The sequence below is a fragment of the Camelus dromedarius genome, chromosome 9 (genome assembly GCF_036321535.1).
Source record: "Camelus dromedarius isolate mCamDro1 chromosome 9, mCamDro1.pat, whole genome shotgun sequence".
Taxonomy (NCBI): domain Eukaryota; kingdom Metazoa; phylum Chordata; class Mammalia; order Artiodactyla; family Camelidae; genus Camelus; species Camelus dromedarius.
The window spans coordinates 9,369,028-9,391,027 of record NC_087444.1 but is presented as its reverse complement, the minus strand read 5'-3'; the positions used below and the strand labels follow the sequence as shown (position 1 = coordinate 9,391,027).

Here is a 22,000-nt window from a genome sequence, read left to right as displayed (position 1 = left end):
AAAAAAAACATGTTTGCCCTGAATATATTCCTCCCCCACACATCCATTTTTTCTCTTTTGAAGTAGCAACAACAGCTGCCAACAGAGGATCCCCCAGGCTTACAGAGCATCAGTCAGCTTCACAGATGAAGGCAAAGATGAGAAGACAGAAATCTCTCCTTTAGAGAATTTTGCTAACGTTTTTCACTCTAAATTCATTCTTTCATTAGTGAATACTTTTAAGACAACCCTGAAACCTCAAGGCAAGAATGGTAAAGCACTAAATTCTAGAAGCTACAAGTGGTCCCTAACTGATTGCCAAGGGCCAAATGAAGGGGACTTGAGTGAATGGACACTCAGATCTCCATCTTCTCCAATTCATTTTATTTAAACTCATCCTTTCCATAGCCTACAGTCTCTTCTGTCTTCCCTATGTTATTAGAGACAAATTTCATTAGCCAAAGGCAAGAGTAAGAGAAGACTGCTTTTATATTTTTGTAGAGTTCCAGTGACTTGAGGCTTATCAAGAGAAGTCAGAACAAGAGATAGATACAGTACTTCTTCGCTTAGACCAAAAGTGCTTGCATTCTAAATCTCAAATTTGAGAAAAAAAAAAAGCATTCTTAACTTTATGTTTATACTATCCTTTTACTCATGCATTCATCATGCACACATATAAAGACAAATGCAAAAACGCAGTAACATTACACAGACTCATTTTGCAAAAAAAGTGGGGGGGGCACTATTTTAATTTTTGTGCTGAAAACAGTCTCCTTTTTAAAATGAGGGAAGTTCAGGAATAAAACAGTAATATATTCATGTATTCATTCGTCTAATAAATATTTACTGAGAACCTGCTATGTAGCAGGCATTCTTACAGGCATTGAGAATATCCCAGCAAACAAAACAGGGAACATTCCTGCCTTCATGGAGCTTGTGGAGAAAACAAATAATAAACAAGACAAATAATTAAAATATATAGGATCCTAACTGGTGGTAAGCTTCTAAGGAGAAAAAAAGTAAAGCAGCAAAAGACAGCATGAAATAATCAGATGAAGAGAGAAGAAATCTGAGATAGTGTAGTCAGCAAAGACCGTATGAAAAAGTGATCTTTAAATTAAAAAGAAAGTGAGAAGACATTTGAGAGACTGGAATTCCACCAGAGAAGAGCAAATCCAAAGGCCCTGAGTTGGAAGAGTATCTTGCCTCTCTGAGGTACCAGAATTACTCCAGTGACATGAACAAAGAAATGAGATCAGAGAAATAAGAGGAAGCTAGATGATGTAGAACCTTAAGGTTCATGCTAAATATTTTTACTTTTACTATGAGTGAGATGGGAATCTATTAAAAGAGTTTTAAGCAGAGGAATAGCATAATCTGACTTATAATTTAACAGAATTACTCTGGTAAGGGGGTTAAAAAAGGACTGACTTGGTACAAGATCAATAACGGTGGCTCTTGTAATAAAAGATGACTTGGAGCAGCATGGCGGAAGTGAGGGCGGTGTAAAATGGTTGAATGCTGGGTATATTTTGAAAGTAGAGATGAGAACACCTGCTGATAAAACTGACAAGATACGTGGAAAAGAAAAAGTTAAGGCTGAAATCTAACCTTTTGGCCTGACCAACTGAACCATGGAATTGAAATGAGGACGACTATAGAAATGGTTGCATATATATAGTTTTCTGGTTTTATTTCTTTCGTTTCGTTTGCTGGAGATGTGGAAGGCATATCAGGAGCTCATTTTTTAACATGTTCAATTTAAGATGTCTATTAACCATCTAAGTGGAGATGTCAACTAGATAATTGGATGTACAGGTTTGAATTGACAGGAGAGGTGTGTGAGGAAGAAATGAATTTAGGAGTCATTAGCATATAGATGAGGAAGAATCAACAAAAGAGACTGAGAAAGACAGGTCTGAAAGTAAAAGGAAAACTAGGTGAATGTGGCATCCTTGAAGCCAAGTGAAGAAATTATTTCAGGGGGTAGAAAGCAAAAGTCTGATAAATGCTGTCCATAGGCCAAGAAAGTTGAGGACTGATAACTGACGGCTAGATTTTGCAATGTGGGATCCTTTTTGGCCTTGATAAAAGTGGTATCAGTGGAGTGGAGAAGTGTGAACAAAAATTTGATTACGAAGAAAGAAACTAAAGATGGTGAGTACAGACAACTCTCAAGAATGTATGCTACAAAGGGATAGTGAGAAATAGGCAAAATAAATGGAAAGATATTAGGATTATGGAAGTACTGTTTACTAGTTTATATTTAAAATAAGAGATATAAGGTGGTGTTTGTATCCTGTTATGAATGATTCTTTAAAGTGAGAAGAGTTACTGATGTCAGAAAGAGACGATTGAGAGAATTGTCTTTGAGCAGATGCAATGAGTGTGTTCTAGGGCAGTCTACTCAGAGGGTAGTCTAAGAATGGCAGAACAACCATCAGCTGGGAGACTGTCAGAAATGCAAATTATGTGGCCCTATGCTAGAGCCAATAAGCCACACTCTCAAGGTGGGACCTAAGACTCTGGGACCCTGGTAATTCCTATCCATGACAGTCTGAAAGATATTGATCTAGTGCACAGGGGAGGAATCAACCTTATCTAGGAACATGAACAATTTACCTGTGAAATGGGAGAAAAAGTAAAGTCATCTGGGCACAGGTGAGATGGACAGGTAGGTATGGTAGTGGAATCATATGGAAGCTCTCTTGCAATTGCTTTGACTTTTCAGTGAGAAAGGAAGCAAGAACATCAGTCCCTTTTCTCTATTTTAAGTTGGACTACTAGCTCCACAGTCCCAGAATGACTTTATGTCACTGGAAAAAGCTATATTATTCTCTTCATCCACTGTGACCGAGTAGGAAGTCAACATAAACTTTAAGCCTCTTTCTCTACTTTATGCCAATCTTCTATTTCTGCTACTTGCTTGAGTCTATTTTTTCTAGAGATCGCTTTGGTTTAACCTTTCTGTCAAGCTGGGTTCCCCAGAAACCAATACACTCACCTACCATACAAATAGCCCCCAAACTAGGAATTGTACTGAGCATTAAAGGAATGTTAAATTTTTGTGCTCCAAATCAAAGAAAAATAAAAGTCCAATGACATAACGTGCCAAACCAATACTACATAAAATTATCTGAAGTCTTTCTTGATCATTATTTATTTCCTTATTATTTATTATATAGGCTTATCATGAAATACTCTGGATAATAAAAAGATAGGCTACCATAAAAAAAAAACCTAATGAGTAAATATATTAATCAATACCTTTCAGCATTCCATGAGAAATAATACTCTGTTGTAGGTTTTATAGTTATTGATCCACACTGAGATTCTGAAAGGAAAATAAGTATGTAGTCAGGTCACATATTCTGTAAGATTACTAGATCTAGTAATATTTTCACTATTTATTAGAAATAGAAGTTGTTTGTTATTTTTAAAGAAAAATGTATAGGAAATTATGCATAAGTAATTAAGCCTAGAGATTATCTTGAATTAAAGTCTAAATGAAATCACTGATAGTTTTAAGACTGCGCATTCCAAAATTAACCATTTTTTGTGATGTAAGACATATTCTTTTCACTAAGCCATTAAGTTTGTGTGGTCTAGTGAAATTAACTCTTTTCTGAATGCCATATTTGGGTACAGTATCATCCAGGAACTCTCTCTACCACATGCAACTCACACCCAGTATGTAACAATGAAATCTATCTTCTCTCTAAAGGCATACTTGAATTACTTATCTTGATGAACAATATTTACTGTCCAAATTTCCAAACCCGAAAATTCCCCCAAGTAACTCTCTCTCCCACACTTCTGTTCAATCACTCACATCTGTTCAATCACCAAGTGCTATCAATTTTACCCCAATTCTTTACAAATCCATTCTTTTGAACTTCACTGACAGTTTCTTATTCTAGGATCTCATCATTTCTTGCGTAAACTATAAGAATGTGTGCTCTTAAGCGACCTTTCTCTGATATGCTTTGCTGTTCCTACAACCCCCATCTGTATATCCAGCATCATAAAAATGCCAAAGTAACAATTTGAGAGAAAAAAGCTAATGAATTCATAGCCTTGCTTAAAATTCTTGAATTACATACAAGATAATGTGCAAACGTCTTTGGCTGACCTTGAAGCCCTGGTACTTGTTCACTGCTAGTATTTCCAGCTCCACACCTTGCTACTGACTCCACCACCATTCACACTATGCTAGTGGAACTTCTGTAACTACTTAATCTCTTGTCCTGAACAGGGTTGCTACATCTACATAAAATAATCATGTCCCACAACTGCAAACTAGAACTCAATTTATAAAATGGATATTATAATCAACACACTAGATTATGAGAACAATGCAAACTATTTAGCCTTTCACAAATCATAGTTATTTTTATTTCCCACAACTAATAATCTTTACAATTTGAGCTCTTCTATTTCAATGTGTGCCATTTAAACCTGGTTTTTTTTTTTTTGGAAAGAACATATTTTATAGCTTTTATGTTGCTCCTAAACATTCTTGAAACATAAACTTTCTCTATTGTTCTCTTTCAGTTCTTTAGTGTAGGTATCTGCATCTCTGAGAAATTGCAAGAAGGCTTCCATTTATGTTGTATTTTTTTCGTTTCATCCTTTCATTTTAATTTGCAAATAAGGGCACTGGTTTCCCCTGACATTAATCCTATATTCTTCTAAAGATTCTATTGTTTTGTTGACTGATAGTTCATTAATAAGTATAATTACCATCTGCCATGTTGCATCTTAAATTATCCAGTAATTGCGTGTGTATTAGCTTTCAAATTTGGAAATTAAGCTCTTAAAAAGACACTCTTCTCCTTCATTAAAATCAGGTAGTGTTCCAAGTGATTTTTCAAACAACTAAATTTGTAAATTCACTTTACTTTATGTTATTGCCATATTACAATACTAATGTAAAATTTCACAGTCCTTTCCATGAATGCTCTGAATACTAAGTTTAATTAACTATTGAGCTTTCATCTTAAGTTTCTCATAAGATATGATTTTTGAAAAAGACAAATTTGGTTTTCTGAGCACTATAATTAAAAAATAACAATCAGCTGAAATCATCTGGATGCATTCTGAAGGGGAAAAAAAAAATTCTGGATTTCAAGGTAATATATGCAAGGGAGATTTGAGGAGTCTCAGTATTTACCCAGTTTAAAGTGGTATTTGAGAATAAAGAGCACACATACCTCTATAAATATGTATCTCTTTCAACTTTATTAAAGATACTCTCTTTATCTGTCCTGCCAAAACTGTTTAAGAGAAATATGTACCTTTGGCTGAAAATTCCAGATACAAACAATTCCAGAATTCTCCTAAGGAATCAAAGCAATATTTTTCCTTTCTATAACAGATTCCTTTTCATTTAATTTTCATTCAGCCACAATTCCCTTCGTATCTTCTTTCTGTATTTTTATTTTAAACCACATATATCATACAAGACAATGGCCTGTGATTTATTCCATTCGGGGCCTGAGACTTGGATGTGGGCAATTTTGTAGTATTTGTAAAAAGAAAATAATAAAATTACCCATAAGCCCCAAATTCAATATACACATTTGCCAACGGAACTCTAATAAACAGATCAGTGAATTTTAAAGCTAGAAGGGGCTTTAGACAGTATGGAGTCTAATGATCACCTATCGTAGGAAAAACAAAACAACAACAAACTGAAGCCAAAGAATTTTAATTCACTGGCCAGCCACTCAACTAACTAAAAGAGAACAAGGAACTAGACCCTTGGACTCCCTGAATCCAAGTCCTGTGCTTTTTGAATAAGTCACATGTTCTTTCATGACACAGACTTCCAGTATCAGTCTATTATTCCTCACGAGATGAAAACAGAGTTAACTGCATTTGCCTTTGCCGTGTGCCTGAGCAACTGCTAACTACTCATTAGGAAAGCAAAACTGGGAACCTATGAAATTTCCTTAGCAGAAGCTTTTCTCCAAGGCTGCCTTTTCCGTCTATACACACGTAAGGTGCCTAGGGTAACGTTCTCCACAGGCAGTAGCTATTAATCTTTGACAATTTTTTTAAGAGGCAACAATGCTAATTTTAGGTTACTATTTTAAAAAAAATCTCGTACTCAACATCTAGTCATCTTAGAAATGCTTTGCAGACTTTTTCGTGTTCTGCCTAAATGCACTCTGTGCACACTCAGAAAAACCTGAATATATTAAGTTTGGTGTTTGAAATGCGCGCTTTGACAGACCTCAATTTAGGGGTGTATTTTTTTAACGAAGGATAAAGAACAGCTGATTATACTGGTAGAGATCTCAGAGGCAGTGAACTCTGGTGACGGCAGCTGACTATACTGGAGCAGGAAAAGCTTGTTTCCTCCTCCCTCCAACCTCTGCTTTAACAATTACCAGCCAAGCCCTATCAAGAATATTTTGTTGGATGATCCAGGAAAGTACCAGATAAAGGACGAAAAGAAAGAGCAGGGCACTTCCCATGAGGGAGGGGGAATGAGGTTCTGTGGGCTTTCCTGCATGATGAGAGCTGGGGAAGTTGATCTCTTTTCATGCTGTAGATGTGGCGTGCTGCAGTCACGCCTCCCGCTGCCAGCCCAGCACCGGGATCTTAATCAGTCACTATGAAAACTCATTAGCTCCACAGCAATGAGTCCTCCACTGCTGAAGCTTGGCGCTGTGCTCAGTACCATGGCAATGATCTCAAACTGGATGTCCCAAACTCTCCCATCCTTGGTAGGACTGAACACCACGAGGCTATCAACGCCAGATACCTTAGTAAGTCACTGGAGTGGGGGCTGGCCGTCTCGGGAAGTAAGTGCATTAAACCAGTGGGCTTTATTTTATAAACTGCAAAGGCTGGGATTGCAATTGATACAATATTTATGTAATAACTTTAGTCACAGATACTTCTTTATGATCACTTTAAAGTTACATCAAAGAATAAATGAACTGCCTGACAAATTGGCTATGAAAGGTTACTAGACTCTTTAAATTCTTAAGAATGAAAAGCTTTATATTATTCTGAGGTTTTGAAAGATTCTTTATTTTAAAATGTTTTGTTTCTTATTTACTTCTTCTTTTAACATCTGTAAAACCCCATAATTTTTCCTATAGAGTATGCTATAGAGTATATTCGAGCTAATCTAGTTTTACTATAGCAGTTTCTTCCTTGGAATTCAATTCCTGTGACTGTTTGCAATGCATTCAGTCAGAGAAACCAACCTCTTTTAAGCATAAATGAATTTTAAAAACCCTCACCAATTTAAAGCCAGATCAAAAAAAAAAAAAAAAAAAAAAAAAACCTTTAAGAGAGCTAAGAAACATGAACAATATAAAACTTGCCTGATAAGATCATCTCCCTGTATTTAACTTTTTTTATAAAGACTTCTGTCACAAGTCTAACTCCTGTAGTCTTCATTCACCTACAATTAATGGCTTTTTAACACTTCCCACATTATAACAAATTCTTTTCTCATAGTTTGAAGCGTGGTTTAGTCAAGCAATACTCTAAAATATTTCAAATAAAAATGAAGACTATTGGTTTTTCAAATAGAAATTTACAAAGTCAAATGGAAGGAATGTCCTGGTAAAACAATTTCCCTGCTATCAAATAAAAGGTACAGAAAAAATTAGTATTCGGAGCTCTTTAGCTTTTTATCTGTTTTTACCACTGGATAACTCTGGTAGATCAGAAAAAGTCAGATTCCAAAAGAAAAGCAACTCTCCATTTTCAAGGATTGTTTGCAGTTACTACTAATAATTACACTATCAATCAATGTGTAATTAACTGAGTAGAGTCAGATCAAATTAATTACATTATTTGCCAGATTCACCCAGTGCGCAGGGCATTGCAAGGCATACTTTGACCTCCTTCTACATTTTCATCTCCTTTGAGTCCCTTAAGGTACCTCAGCACCTCTGTTACTGAGATTCCCCTCCTTCCCTGCATGATGTATGTGGCAGGAGGGATGTAAAAGAGATTTGTAGTTACGAAGAAAGCATGATATGGCATCAACAATTAAAAACAAAGAAAATTATATTAGTTAATATTTACTGAGCCAAATTGCTTCAATGTTCATGTACTTGGTGGTTTGTAACAGCTTAGTTGAATTAACTCTTTCAGGAAATGAATCTAAACTAAGAAATTCACAAATAAGTTATATTTCAAACTTAGTAATTGGGCTTTGATATTTGTATTTTTTGTGTGAATAGATATTAGTTTGGTTATTTCCTATTTGTTACTGAAGGAGGAGAATCAGCTTTTCAAAATCATGCATGATTCTTCTAGCCCTCTTGTGAGTTTAAAGTAAATTCATTTTCTTTACTTTGTGATAGGTAATCTGTTGGTTGAAATATATGAAGTATTGATATGGTTTATGATTGTTCTAACACAACTGAATCTCCCTTTGGGTGACAAAAAATAAACAGAATCCAGAAAAGTTTGTACTACGGTATTCAGTGGAATGGAGAAATCAGGTTGCAAAAGATTTATTTGTGTGTGTGTGTGTGAGAGCATGTTTTACAGAAGTGGCATACTGTACACAAGTAATCTCCCTACTTTAACTATTCAGATAATTGTTCATATTTTAGGATTCTCATTGTGAAAAATGAAATGAAGCTGTATTTCCTAGATTAAGATAATAAAATCTTAATGCTGGAAAGGATCTTAGAAACTATCCAGGCCAGTTATTTTTACACTATTTTCGGCAGCAGTGCCTTTTTTTTTTTAAATTAAATCTTATGTAATACACGCTGAATAAATATTTGCTGAATGAAATCTGAAGTGAAAATCCAATATGTAAAACAGGTCATGGGTGAGCTAATAAATGATGGGGGAAAAGCATCTCCTGGGCCTCTACCATCTGTTCCCTCCCCACACAGTCAACCCCTTCTAGTCAAAATACCTCCACAGAAATCTTAGAACTCTCAAGAGTTTAGTTGGAAACATGACTGATCTAATCCAACCTCCTCAGTCTGCAAGTGGGAAGACTGACTCAAAATATCTGAGTGACTAAAGAGAGAGATTTCCCCCAGCTGGTCAATGGCAGAGCCGAGGGTGGAAGGACTGACTGCAGTCCCGACAGGAAAGTCGTCCCACCAAACTGCTCGTCCTTGCCCTTCCTGGTCTTTGGTGCCACGCTGGGTTTTCTCTGCCCTGCTCAGGGGGTTTCCCATGACCCCGGACCTCACTGTCCTTAGTCGGCAGGGTTAACAGCTCCCTTCCCAGCAGGTGTAACTACGCTATCCAGACTTTCCCAGTTTTCTCTCTCTATGTTCTCACTCTAGACAGTATGAATGGTATAAGCCTGCAACTGTGTATACATCTCAAAAATAAAAATGAATGAATGAACAGAAACAGACTTACAGACATAGAAAACAAACTTATGGTTACCAGGTGGGGAAGGGGGTAGGAAAGGATAAATTAGGAGTTTGAGATTTGCAGATACTAACTAATATATATAAAATAAACAAGTTCATACCGTATAGCACAGGGAACTATATTCAATATCATGTAGTAACTTATAGTGAAAAAGAGTATGAAAACAAATATATGTATGTTCATGTATGAGTGAAGAATTATGCTGTACACCAGAAATTGACATAACATTGTAAACTGACTATACTTCAATAAATATGTATATATATAAATGAATGAATAAATAAACAAATAGTGTAGGTCTTAAAATTTGTATTTGAGTGTTTGTGGGATGTGAAAATAGTGAAAAATGCAGATTTACACAAATATAAATGCAGTCTTTCTTTAGAATGGTAGTTTCAAATGGTCTGGGAAAAACGTAAGAAAAATAGGGTTTTAATCATTAAAGGCAATTAAACCTGTTTATGGCAAGTATCTCTGAAATAGGCAATGTACATGCATTTGATTGTCTCAATATTCCAGGATATATTTGTTAGTAAGTAGTTAAACATAGCTCCTTATTAGGGGAATAAGCTCCCTCTTGTTTCTCTCAGAATTTTGAAGCATTCCTTTATCCTCCTCTTTGGCCTTGCTTCCTTTCTTTGCTTTTCCTTCTAATCTACCTCTGGGCCCCTCTGGAGGAGCTGGTGTCTGTAGAGGCAAAGCCTGGGCTCTCAGAAAGCGCAGGCTCCCTCTGGCGCTTCTCTCTGATGCACAGTAACTTCCCCCTGAGGCTGAGCGTCTGAGAAATCCCCCACGCTGTGGACTCCACACCAGGAAGAATCTGGAAAAGAGCAATTAAACAAGCAGAGGACATTCAGCAGACACCAGCTGTTCTCAGTCAGCCCCACTGCTGCGTGGGAAGAGGCCTCGAAGGGACCTGGAGGCATAAGCGATTTGTTTTGCTACGTTTTCGAATGTCCAGCCAGCTTCCCCTCATAAATAACTACTTCAATGAGTTAGTCAGGTTTAAGTTCTTGAAAATGAGTACAATGCCCTCATACAAACTCAATACTCTCTAAGTTCCTTAACTCACCAGTTTTTTCAGTCCTGGATGAAGATAACTGACCTCTGTGTCTCTTCCCAAATCCTTAGGCAACGCCTGTTTTGTGAAAGAGCAACTAAACAAAGTAAGGAGATGGATGAGAGAACAGAGTGGTATTCTTGAAAGTCACAGAGAATGTGACAATCACCTTTTTAGAGCAGAATTTTGACATGGTAAGAGAGTAGATTTACTCTTGTCTAAGAACAGAAGTAGGGCCAAAGGGAGAAAATTACAAAGAAAGTTCAGAGCCAGCCCTTCAGTTTGCCACCAATAGAAAGGGCTGCCTATGAAGCAGTGAGATTCCTACCATGCAGAGTTCAAGTGCAAACACCAGAAGAATATACAGGAGAAGCGTCACTGAGCGGAAGGACAGAGGACCAGATATGACTTCCAAATCCTCCCCAACTCTGTCATTGTCATTTCCAGAATATGAGCAGAAGTGATCAATTACCCTAAATTTGATGGTATCTTTGGGTTTTTGTTTGTTTTTATAGTTGTTTTTCTTAGAACCTTAAGGTTGCTTTGAGTAAAGAATATACAATTCTTATTTCAGTTCCCTAAGAAATAGGAAGAAAACTGCTGTGCAGTGACATTTTTATTAACACATCCTCCAGAACACAGCTTCTTTTAGCGTGGTCTGTCAACATCTCTGTAATTCCTGCCCTCACATTTCTTCTCTCCCCACAACCTAAAACCATTAGCATGCTAAACCACATTTCATTCTCTGAGACCAAACCGATCCCCAGACAGAAAATTTGTAAGGGGTTTTCATCACTCAGTATCTCCACTCTAAATCTAGTAGGTTTTAGTACTGGACTTTTTTCCTGCTTTATTTTCCCCTGCCTTGTACACCAGTTTCAGTAGCTAGATCCTTTATTCCTTTTTGCCTCAGTCTGTACTTTTATGAAATGCCCAGAAACTCAGCATAAAACATAAGACTAGCAATGTTCAACCAGCTGATTTAGTGCTCTTCAAAGTTTTCAGAATTCTGCCCCTTTGCCTGCCCCTCTACTTGTGTCTTGCCAAGCCTTTACTGCTAACTACTCCGCTGTTAACTGATACTTGTTTCCATAGTTTAGGTAATCCCCTCCACCTGCCTGGGTGCATTTCCTCTAAAACAGTTGTTTTTTTTGGCTAGTTGTGAATGGATGTAGACCATCTATCTGCATGTATCTGCAGAGGCTGAACATAAAGAACACTGCTCTGACATTTGGAGAAAACTGGCCTTAAGGCCCACATATGACATTTACTAAATGGGTGACTTGGGAAAACCTGCTTAAGTTCTTTGAGTTTTAGTTTCCTCATAAATAAAATAAGATAATGTCTGCTTCTGAGGGTAGTTGGTTCAAAAGAAGTGAGCCTAATACAAGAGAAGGGATTTTACAGAAAGAAAAACATACTGAGATACAAGATATTTTTATTCCTACCTTTACCTTAGTCCTCAGGATCTTTGTTTTCTGGTTAACAAGCCCCTGAAGTTTGGGAGACTTCTCACATAGGAGCTTTATATTTATAAAGCACAGATTTGTAATTAAATTATAAGCAAAGAACACAAACTTGAAATCCAATTGTTAAAATTATCATTTTAATTCTTCTATTTAGAGCGTTCTTAAATATTTCATGAGTTTTGTAATATTAAAAACTGCTAAATAGTTCATTTAGTTCTTCTAATTAACACAAAAGGTTCAAAGAGAACTGCATCAGTAATCACTGATTAGCAATGCTTTGGATCGTAACAAACTCTGTGCACCCTCCAGGTCCAAGTGCTCAGCTGCACAGCAGTTCAGAAAATGCTACCAGGATTATCTTCATCATATACAAAAGGGAATTTCAGATAACTGGCAGTGCAGTGTGGTAGTTAAATGTTCAGGCTCTGAAATCAGACTGTGCGAGTACAAATCTGAGCTCTGCTGATAACCCCCTGTGTGACCTTGAGCAAGTTCCTCACTGTCTCTATGTCTCAATTTTCTCACCTATAAAATGGGCAGAATAACATCACCAAGTCTGCAGAGTTGTGATACTCAAAGGCAATAATCCATGTGAACTGCCAACCTCATGGCCAGAGCCCCATGAATGTTTGCTATTACTTTACATGAGTTTTATTGACACCTAAAATAATTGCTCTTATCAGTTAAAATGAGAGGAGGTCTTTTCTCATTGGTATCAAAAAAAAAAAAAAACACGTAAATTATTTCTTTCCACCTGAGGTTGGTTTTATCTGAATCCTTTTTTCAGTGCCAGTATGGATGCCCTAAAAGAAAGCACTAGAGATGCTCTAATCCTTTGTTTATCACTAACTCTGACACAGAAGTCTCAATCAAAACTCATGAAAGTCCCAAGCACTCATCTTTTATATTAGCTTTTTTTCTCTTTTGAGCTACCTTTTTCTTGCCAAAGAGGTAACTTGTTATAGTTGAGATCATTCAAATTAACTCTGTAGTAGATAAGGCCATGGCTTGTTTCAGTAATTCTTACAAGAAGACAACTGAAAGCACAAATAAGACTGGAGTCTACTTTTATTCAGGAAGAATGCTAAATGAACATCAAATCCTAGTCACCTCTCTGCCTCCCTCATTCCAGACAGCAATGACACCTCGCCCTGCCATGACAAGCTCCTCACTGGTTAGCCAAACACTTGGCAAGTGAACATCAATATTAATGATGCCAGCTTTAATGCTCAGTGTTTGCACTGCTGTTAAATATATTTTAATACTGTAACTGGGTGGCCCTCACTCTTTTATATAAAAGCTAAATTTATTCTAACAACAAACCTTAATTTTCTGACATATTTGAGATTTGTGTCCAATGTTGAGAGAAGTCTAGTTTAAACTACAGGACCTATGTCTAGATACATTAGTTCCATACTGTTACTGGGCTTAAACCTTTAATTATATCATTGAAACTACTCTGCTAAGCTGTTCCTATGTCCATTCTGTAGACCATCTCTTTGCATTTTTCTCCTTTAATACAGAAAGAATAACACAGTAATCTTCAGATCCTATCTGATTCTAATAATAGATAATTCTAAGTATATCTTTCTATTCTTTCAGGTATAAATGCTAGAAAGAAGAGGTGAGGGGAAAGGAATAATAATGAATCCATTACTCCATAAATAAAAGGCAGCACAGGCCACTTCTATGAACTATCTGAAAAAAGGAGACTAAAAGATAGGTTTGGCACCATTTGCTTTTCATTATAGATCAAGGACAAGGACATGACGTCTTTATGAGCTTCTTGAGATTGTAACTTATAGTTTCCCCACGATTGTTGTTGGAATGCCTATAAGCACCCTGTAGTGATTACCTCTAAAGCCCTTGAAAAGAAAAAGAACTGTATGTCGGCTGATGGTATGTCATGAGCCAGGGCCTGGGAGAGAATAAGCAGATTGTACCTATTCTGCTGTAAATTCAGGAGACAGAAGATCCCACAGACTATGGCAGATCTGTGGAGACAGAAATAAGCCTGATTCAGTCCTTTTAAGAATTTGCTTCCTACCAAGCAAAACACTCCAGTCCAAAGGCAAACAGACCAGCCCAGTAACACTGGACATCATGCAAGATCGTTCTCTGCTGGCCTCCATTCACATCCTTGTTCCCAGCTCCATCTCAGCTCTGACCCTCAGCCCTTCCTTCATCGTTCCCTGGCCTAGTCCCACCAGCCTGTTTCATTAAATACCTTCATTTCTAGACAAAATTCATCTCCCTCTTCTCCTGGTCATTAAGAAATACTCTCCTATCTGCTGATTACCTGGAAACTATAGCAGGAAAGACAGAGGAAAGCTAAAGAATGTTAGGTCCTAGCTGTAGGAGTAAGCCAGAGCTTAGTCAGAAGCTTAGCCAGAAGCCAGATAAATCAACTGCATTGATTTATCTGACATTCCACAGGAAAAAGAAACTCAGAAGCGAACTGGATTGTCTGTCTATGTAACATTTGTTAGGCAGATTTTTTTCAAAATCCACGTGACTGAACTTGGAAGACAATTATCTGGAAACCCAGCATCATATCGATATGGTCGCAGTGTTGGAATTAAAAGCAAGACTATAGCTGTACAGTCCAGTAAGGAGGGCACTGTGGCTATTGGGCACCTGGAATGAGGCTAGTCCAAACTGAAGTGGGTCAAATGCACATTCAATTTCAAAGACAGTACAAAAAAGGAGAAAAACACAATGTAAAGTATCTCATGAATATTTTTATATTGATTACATGTTGAAATGGTAATATTTTGGATATACTGGGTTAAATAAAATATATTACTAAAGTTAATTTCGATTGTTTCTTTTTACGGTTTTAAACCTGACTACTAGAAAATTTAAAATTACATATATGGCTCTCATACTTATACTGGACAGTACTGGTCTGGCTTCATACATAGCTCTGCTACATACTAGTTGTGCATTCTTAGGCAGGTTAACTGATTTTCTCTTCCGTGAAATGGAAATAATAATAATTCCCGCTTCTTAGTGTCCTTCTTTGTACCCTTGCAAGTCAAGGGATGTGAGCTGTCCCTGGGAAGAGGGCCTGACCTTGAGCAGGCAGCATTCTTCAGCCTTGGCCGTCCCTGAGAGAACTCAAGTCAAGCCACTGATACTCTCAACGGCTGGAAGAATGAAGGAGTGCCTCTCTGGGCGGTGCTTCAAGGCATCCATGACAACTTCTGACTGAATAATGGAGGATGTATGTTTAAAGCAGAGTTCTTTCTAAAAAAGAACTAGACAAAAAAAAGTGAACTACTTATTTTTGCAATTGATAGAATGTACTTGATATGGAAGATAGGAAATAGCCACTATATCTTTCAGCTGGATATAGACTAATTATTAAAACAAGACACATGAAATGACAACACTAGATAATACATAGTAAGTGCCTAGTGAAGAGTATCGACAACCCTTTAGAACGGGGAGAAACCATGAGCACTGGGTGACCTGAGGGTTTATAAAGGAGGGATTCCAAGCAGGAGAAGCACAATAACACACACAAGTATGAATCAAGGCAACACGCTTTCAGGACACATGGCCAATTTGGTTGGAAAGCAGTTTCCAACCTAGGTAGATACAGGAGGTAAAACTAGAAATACAAATAGAAGGTAGACTGCGGCAGAACAGGAACGCCACGACAAGCCAGGGGTCTAAGGGGGCAGGGTGATAAGTGCACAGAAATAATTTGGGAGGATCGATTTGACAGCCTATATCAAAATACTGTCTTTAACCCCTCTGAGACTCTATATCCTTTGCTAAACAAAGCTGATCCAATTATTTTACTCTATATTCTCATATGACACCCTTCCATCTTTATTAATAAGTGACCCTTCAATAAACGGGAAACTCTCTGAGATAAGGTTTTGCTTCAGAATATCACACATGAACAAACATCAGAAAAATATATACTACTAATTACCATTTACTGTTGAGGAAGACAAGCTAATGAATCTTACGTAGAAACACTGGTGATATGTGATTAAGTGGTTAGCAGACACTTCTAAAGTTACATCAAAATGTCCAAAAATGCAGAAAGCATTAGGAAGTGGTATAGGATGAAAAAATAGTTAATAATACGGAACTGAAAGAAAAAGAAAGATTCTCCCTCTGGGCACTGAATAAGGAAGGTGTAACCGAATGTAGCCTTGCTGCCTATGTGAATTGTTTCATCTCTTCCTTTTTAACATTAAAGAATAAAAACACAAACGTTATATCAAAAAGATGCTTTGCTTAAAATGATACAAACGCATATTCTCTTTATCCCATAATTGTGTGTCTGCTGTTGATTTCCTCAGACTCAGATAAGTCCCAAAGAAGGGTGGCAAGTATACAGCTCAGCACAGGATCCTGACGGACGATGCATTTGCACAGTGGTTGCTCCAGAACAAAACCTGTGTTCCCGGGATGCCAAAAGCCGGCAGCTTCGCCAACTGCTGGAAAAGGTAGGTGTCGCATGTCCCCTGTGGATATTTTTATTGAAATCTACCATTCTTTGAAAAGAAAATATGGGAAAGCCAGTAATGATGAGGAGGGTTCTTCCAATTTCTGTCCCTCTTCTCAAATAAATGTTCTCCCCTTCCTGGAAAGTAGTACTTCATGCTCCTTGCTCTGTTGTTCTTACCATATGACTTCTACTTTTCTCAACCTTGCCTTAAGACTGGCTTTCTGTCCTATCTTAATACCCAAGCAGTCTCTCCTTAAGAAAAAAATAATAGTATAAAGTCTTATTCCAATGCCAGAAATTTAGCTTGAACTCTCAGGATCATACTAGACTCTGAGCTCACACTTTTAGATCTCATTAACAACCTTCTAGGGTGGTTAAAACAATGGCATACAATATGTAAGCTATCTAGACAAATAATGAATAATTCTAAGTATTTATCATCATTCTCTAAGTCATTCCTTTGAACATTAAGCTCTTCAATTTCATTCAATACCATTCTCTCCATATAATTTACTTAAAGTGGATCCATAACAATCAAATGCAGAATGCCCTTGATTTACTCTCTTTCACAGATAAAAATAATGTCATGAAAGGTTATTTATGTTTAGAGAGAAAAGAAAAAATCAATGAATGGTTGTTTCTATTTTTCTCACTCAAACTATCACTGTGTTGGTCTCTGAATATAGCTGGACAGCTAGAGTGGCCAGACTTATGGAAGGATGACAAACATGTTTGAATTTTAAATACCTCTAGGGATAATAAGATAAATTTGGTAGTATGTGTTTTTGGAGGATACCATGCTCAACAATTCATTCTATGCAATATCATTTCCAAGATCATCTACATAATTATAGCACTGAATAGGAACTTACTATGAAAATTAAGAGAACTCAGAAAAATGAAAGCATTGAATTTGTTAATACAGACATCCCTAGTTTATGCAATGTTAAGTCTAGCCACAATAACTTTCTTCCACTGACATATAATTAAAATAACTTTCTTCCCTGTACATTATTTGGAAGTGTACTGAGGTGTAAAGATTTTTAAGACTTCTTTTTATATTTCACACAAAAATTAGTTTGTTTTCCTCCCCCATCCTTGGAGTCATCATCTATTTGCTCTCTCTTCTTAAGTCTTTTTTTTTTTAAGATATAATCTTTCCTGCTCCCTCAATATCTTGTTTCCCAGACAAGAGCAAATGCACATGTCATTCAAGTTAATAACTCTAGCTAATGTGCCTCCCAACTATTAGAAAGCATGACATATGAACTATGATTATTCTTGGGTATTGTTTTCCAACCTGGATTTTATTTATTTCTATGAAAAAAAATCAAATATACAGTTTAATATTATTTGGTTACTAGGGAAATTAATTAGATTGGTAAAAAGATTTAATCTTTTAAGTCCAATTTTGCTTTTCAATTAACTTGTATTTCGTCTCAGATTACATTGATTCAATCTTTTTTTCTATGCAAAAACATCTTTTTTCAATATCAACTATAATGAGAAACATTTTCTTAGACATCATAATCTTATTTGGGTTACAATTTTCAGTATAGCATTGGATACACACGCCCATACACAGACTCAGACATTTCTTCAAAAATCAGTTGAAAAAATTCAAATGAACTATAAATGTCAGTCTACGTAGATAATACCCTCTAAACGTTCTAAGTAAAATGTATTCAAGTGCTATGACAAAACCAGGAATTAGGGAAGGATAAATAAGGCTAAAAGAGTACAACTAAGGAAGCTGATTGAAAGCAATCACTGAAATTTACATAATCCTCCAATATGCAATTTGTTTAATATTTTAAAGAAATTCTAGAAAATTACACCTTTAAAAAGTCATCAATACCTAAACGACAAAAACCAAATAAAATTTATTAACAAAATCAAGGTCACGATAAATTAGATTTATCAAATTCACTACCTGGTAGTGTTATGTCAACAGAAGAGCAGTAAAGTGTGTGCAACATTTAGAGGACCCTGAAGGAAGGAAGTAGCATTGGTTTGCCGCAGTGACCCACAGAAAAAAACCAGCATTCCTTATTCTGACTGAGCCAGTCCCTCGCCAACATCTCTATGGTTTCACATATATTCAAGGTATCAGATGGCAAACAGGAGCATGACCTGTAAGCAGCTCATTCACCATGAGCCAGAGGCTTGATTTAGTCATCTAATAACGGAAGATTCTCAATAAGAAAAGTACTAATAACAATCGTTCCCATCTATTATATTTGTATCTACTCCTTTTAATCCTTATAGCAAGGTTAATTGTCCTTCTAAGTTTACATGAAAGCAAACTGGTGCTGTTTGAGGCTAAAAACAAAAAAAAAAAACTTACCAATGTCATGCAACCAGTAGGTGTGGAGCTACAGCAGATCGATTTTGCATTTTCTCAACACCATGCCAACCAGTATCATTCAAAATGCCACTGGTGGAACCCACACTTATTTAACTGGTGCTCTGTCAAACATTTTAAACAAGTATTTGTATTACTGAATATTAGAAAAATGACAATTGGTTTCACAATATATCAGGCCTTAGTATGTCCAAACTTAAATGTTTCACTTTTTAAAAAATGTGTTAGTTCTGCAGCCTCTCTGTACAGTTCTGCATTGTCTAGGTCAATATTTCCTAAAGTGTGATTTTTGGAATAGGATACTGGCAACATTCCCCCAATAAAATAATTTTAAGAAACATGGTACATGATACTTCACTCTTGAAGATTTCCATCACACAGCTTAATACTAAAGGTTCTGTGAAGACCTACAGTGAAGAAATCTCTTTCAGGAGTTGTACCCTCTGCAGCAGACTCTCAAGCACAACTGGGACGCCTACACCGCCCCAGACCCGTGTTCAAGGAAGAGATGTAATTGACAAGAGACTTGAAGGTCCTCAGCCAATTCTATTCTTTCTCTTCTTATCATAAATCAAAAAATAAAAGGGAAACGTTTGATAATTAAAAAAAAGAAATCTCTATTTTTGTTAACCCCAAGGCTATCCAAACATACTGAGCTGTGGGGTATTTTTTTCAAGTAGCCTCCACGCTAATTACGAATGAGAATGAAAATCTAAGTTAACATGTGTTTAAGTTCAGAAAGATGTAAGATATTTTATTCATATGAAGAATGAGCTCAAACAATGATGAGCAAAGGGGGACAGTGAGCTTACCACACCACGTGGGTAACATGGGGACATGTGTAGAAAGCTGAATGGCAGAACGTCAGAGAGAAGAGACTGACAGAGCAACCACAGCAGATGACTCTCCTTCCTACAAGTGTAACTGTGGGGATCCAGGCTCAAGTATCATCAGGAAACTGACTCTCAGTGGGTCTCCATAATCAGTGGAAAACTAAGTCCCAGGTGCAGCCAGCAGGAAAAGCAAAGGGACCCCAGAACCTCCTTCCCAGTCAGACAGCTCCATCTTGAGCCACCGCCCCAAACGTAGCTCTTGTAATCATACACGGTTCTACAGTACTGCAGGTCACAATCAGGTCTCGGTAAAAACTCTCAGTGCCTTCTCCCATAACACAAACAAGGCTGAAGATTAACTTGACAGGGTAAGTTAGAGGCAAAGAAAGAGAGAGAATGTTTTAACTTTATCCAGAATACCTCACTTGCCTATCATTTCCTAACTGTACAGACTCTGCATAAGTATACAGAATTCCTAGGAGAATACTGGCCAAGCCAGTGATGAGTGTCTTCACAGACAAATGTTGTATTTAAATGCACAGTTTCTTTAACACAAATGGCTTTCCCTTATTCATGCTTAGCCATAATGGCATTGAAAATTATTTTGAAAGCATTGCATTTATCCAAGATGCACTTACCATGCTTTCAATGTTGTCTCAGTAATTTTATGCTGAATCAAAGACTTTCTTTTAAATGAAGCTTTCTACAGTAGGAATGATAGTAAATTAAGAAATATTTGGAAGTCATGTAATACTATAGTCTAACCAGTGACAGGAGGAAGAAATTATTCTTAAAATATTAAAATACTTACTACCTATTACTATTATTGAAAGCCTAAGATAAATTTACCCAATAGATATTTATTGAGAAATTATTCTGTGTGTAGCTCTGTGTAAGGTCTTGGGAATAAAAGGAATGAATAAGACACAGCTTCTAACCTCATGGAGTTCACAGAAGGGCAGCCACTTCTCTGCTTTGATTCACACACATTACACAATTACTTTTAATATAAGCTAGACTGCAGCATATCCTGAAAAGACAGGATTCGTAAGGGACAGGACTATGGCTCAAGAGAGCAGAAAAAGAAACAGAAAATTATGACCTACTCTGACCAAAAAAGCAGAGGAACTAAGGCCAGCCAAGGCAGCAGAATTCACTGCCTTTTCTGAATGTTCCAATTCTGAGGAATGTCTTGACAATGGGCTCTTTAAAACTAGCTGGTCCACTAAGCTTTGTCTGATGATAAAAATTTATATATGAACAAACCATCCTTTTCCTGTTTATAACTCACAATTTTTACAAAGACAACTTTTTATGTGTTATGTACATAAAAATGCTATTTAAAGCTATCTAGAGTAACACACAAAAATAAATGAAATGAAGTAAAACTCACCTGAAATCCCACAACCATTTTTGATGCTCATGCTTTCATATATTCATTTATGCATATAAGACATATAATTCTATGCAGATGGCTTTATATGTAATATTTACCAGGGACTGCTTTCTACCACTTTTGTTACTTCTCCTCTCACCTACACCTCACCCCTCACATCTCACAGAAAATTAATGTTAACAAACCTAATATGTATTCTTCTAATCCTCCCATATCTCTCTCCCTGTTTCTTTTGTTTATATACTCTATTTTCTTTTACATCTGAGGGTATGCGTGTACATGCACCTGTGTATGTGTGTGAAAAAGAGACAGACAGACAGACAGCAGGAAGAAAGGAGGAGAGGGAGAGAGAGAGAGAGAGAATTTGATTTAGAATAAAAGGATCAAATTAATATGAAGAACTTTACATTTGCTTTTTTCACTTGCTTTTCTCATGTAAATTCCACATGTTGAGCAGTGTTTCTCAAAATGTATAAACATAGAAATCGCTTAGATACCTTGATAAAAATGAAGATTCTTACTCAGTAGCTCCGGGGTGGGTCCCAAGATCCTGTATTTCTCATGAGCTCCCAGGTGATGCAAAAGCTGTTGCTCTACAGACCATACTGTGAACACCAAAGGACAGCGATCTGTCTTATTCTTTAAAATAGTTTATTCATATTCTTTCTTCAGTTCATTTAACAGCCCTCCTCCTATCACAGGCTTTTACTTTGTTTTCGGGATTTTGCTGCCGTAACAATTAGAGCAGCCTTTCTTTCCTTGTTTCTACATGCTTTGTAGGTTACCTATATCCCACTTCGAAATAGCTTGGGGTTCACTGAACTTGGGATGGTGCCATCACCTTCATATGTGTTTACTGCCTACCTACCAAACACCTGATAGTGGCCATTGTCCAGGTGTCTCAAGCAGTACGCTCTCTGAGTTAGGAGGTGCCCAGCACTACCACCACTCATCTTGCTCAGTTCAGTCTCAGCCCTGGGAGTACTTCAGATGCAGCTTAAAATAACTGCACTGTAATGAATATATTCCACATCTGCTGAATACTT

General features: G+C 36.9%; 1 protein-coding gene across 3 annotated transcripts in view; it reads left to right on the top strand.

Moving 5' to 3' along the window:
• The window catches only part of OLFM3 (olfactomedin 3), a 173,653-nt gene that overhangs the window by 120,188 nt on the left and 31,465 nt on the right, over positions 1–22,000 (top strand). For 2 of the 3 annotated variants that reach the window (XM_010975078.3, XM_064488769.1), the window contains exon 2: positions 16,212–16,358. In XM_010975078.3, the coding sequence (XP_010973380.1) occupies positions 16,212–16,358 (147 nt within the window). Of the gene's footprint in view, positions 1–6,567; positions 6,756–16,211; positions 16,359–22,000 lie in introns of those variants that run through there. The other variant, XM_010975073.3, reaches the window with a different exon arrangement.